At 33.8% G+C, this 2,231-nt stretch overlaps 1 protein-coding gene across 1 annotated transcript in view; it reads right to left on the bottom strand.

Annotated features, from left to right (window-relative positions):
* Positions 1-1,837: 1,837 nt before the first annotated feature.
* LOC138352479 (circumsporozoite protein-like) overlaps positions 1,838-2,231 on the bottom strand; it is a 591-nt gene continuing 197 nt past the window's right edge. Inside the window, exon 1 of the mRNA XM_069304975.1 lies at positions 1,838-2,231. This exon is cut by the window's right edge and continues 197 nt beyond it. Within this exon, the coding sequence (XP_069161076.1) occupies positions 1,838-2,231 (394 nt within the window).

Raw genomic sequence — 2,231 nt, 5'->3', positions numbered from 1 at the left:
TGAACATCTTTCTGGTGGAGACAACCTTTAAAAACTATTCTTTAAAGTTCATTCATGAATATAAATCAAAGTAGCGAAAAGACGGAAGCTTTCAGTTTATTTTTCTTTAAACAGATAACTTTGATAAATGAAACTAAAGTAATGAGTTTATTAGAAAATCATTTAGATATTGGGAATCCAGTTAAGGGCATCATTTATCATCACCATATCTCAGCCCCCTAATGATAGTCCTTAGGATTCTAGACAAAATCCCAGTTTTGAAAATCTTCATGTATATATTGCAAACAATGCCTATTGTATCCCAACACAGCTGAAGCAAAAATCTAATAAAGCTGCATATTTTAAAACGTGCACAGTATTATAAACATTGCTGCAGTTTCTGTAATACCTTGAATGTTCTAACAACACCACAGTACTCTCTCAGAGTCACAGCACTCTATTTCAGGATTCTAGCATTGACACAGTATTCTTAAAAACCTATAACACCAGTATTTTCCCACAGCCACCGTATTCTAGCATATTTGCAGTTCCCAACAGAGTCACAGCATTATTTAACACCTCATTTTAGCACGACTTCAGTATTCTATAACACCTATTATAACACAGCTGTACTGTCCCAAAACAGTAAAAGTATTCAAACAAAATTACATTATTCAAACACATCTGTTAGAATTATGAGACATTTGATCAGTCTCATTGGTCTAACACAGGAGGAGTGTTCAATAAAGTTAGAATAACTTTGACATACCTATATTATTCTAACATATCCCCACTATTCTAAAACAACTGAAGAGTTCTTAATCAGCTGTTGTATTCTGAAACAGCTTTATAGTTCTTATCTGAAGTATTCTAAAATAGCAGTAGTATTCTGAAATTGTTGTATTATTCTTAAACAGCTCTGTTTTCTAAAATACCTGTTCTCTTCTTAAACAGCTGATGTATACCAAAACAACTGTCATTCTCACATGTTTTGTCTAATATTCTAAAACAGCTACAGTAGTCATACTAACTGTAGTATTTTAAAACAACTGCAGTATACCTAAATGGTTGTAATATTTGAATAAATTTGAAATTCTAAGACAGCTGCAATATACTAAAACAGCTCAAGGATTCAAAAACCTTTATAGTATTCAAAAATAGTTTATGATATTCTTACATAGCCGTAGCATCTTAAAACCGCGTTGGTATTCCAAAACTACTGTAATATTATAAAACAGCTGAACTGTTCCAAAATAGCAGTAGGAACTAAAATAGCTGTATTATTCATAATCAGCTGTAATATTATAAAGCCACTTTAGTATTCTCAAACAGCTTCAATATTTTAAACAGCTTTATTATTCTAAAACAGTCAATAATATTCTTCAACACTAGTGGAATTTTAAAATAACGGGAGCCTTTGCGAACTTCTGTAATATTCTGAAATGGCTTAAAAAAGTCTGAAATAGCCGTAATATTCTAGGACATATGTAGCGATTATGTAGCTAAGGCAGCTATTATGTTTCAAAAAAGCATTATAAAAAAAGATGTAGCTTTTTTAAATTGCTGTAATATTCTAGAACACTTGTAGTTTTCATAGAGCTGATGTATTCTAAAACAGATGAAGTATTATGATTTTTGTTGTTGTATTCTAAAACATCTACAGTGTATGGCTAACGGGATCAGAAAGCTGTAGTTAATCACTGTCAGTATCACAGCAACAAAATTTAAAATAGAAATTAAATTAAATGGATTTTTTGCGCCAATTTTACAGTATATAAATTTACATTTTATTGGGAAAAGTGATTGTGTCACGTTCCCACGTCCATCTGTCCACCACCACTGGATGAGGAATGTTTGTTTATGATGTGTTATTAGCAGTCATACATGCAGCTCTGTGACTAGCAGTCATACACTCAGCTGTGTTACTAGCAGTCATACACTCAGCTCTGTGACTAGCAGTCATACACTCAGCTGTGTTACTAGCAGTCATACACTCAGCTCTGTGACTAGCAGTCATACACTCAGCTGTGTTACTAGCAGTCATACACTCAGCTGTGTTACTAGCAGTCATACACTCAGCTGTGTTACTAGCAGTCATACACTCAGCTCTGTGACTAGCAGTCATACACTCAGCTGTGTTACTAGCAGTCATACACTCAGCTCTGTGACTAGCAGTCATACACTCAGCTGTGTTACTAGCAGTCATACACTCAGCTCTGTGACTAGCAGTCATACACTCAGCTGTGTTACTA

This window comes from Procambarus clarkii, chromosome 53 (assembly GCF_040958095.1).
Source record: "Procambarus clarkii isolate CNS0578487 chromosome 53, FALCON_Pclarkii_2.0, whole genome shotgun sequence".
In the NCBI taxonomy this organism is placed as follows: Eukaryota; Metazoa; Arthropoda; class Malacostraca; order Decapoda; family Cambaridae; genus Procambarus; species Procambarus clarkii.
The sequence above is the reverse complement of the archived record's forward strand: the minus strand, read 5'-3'. Positions and strand labels throughout refer to the sequence as shown.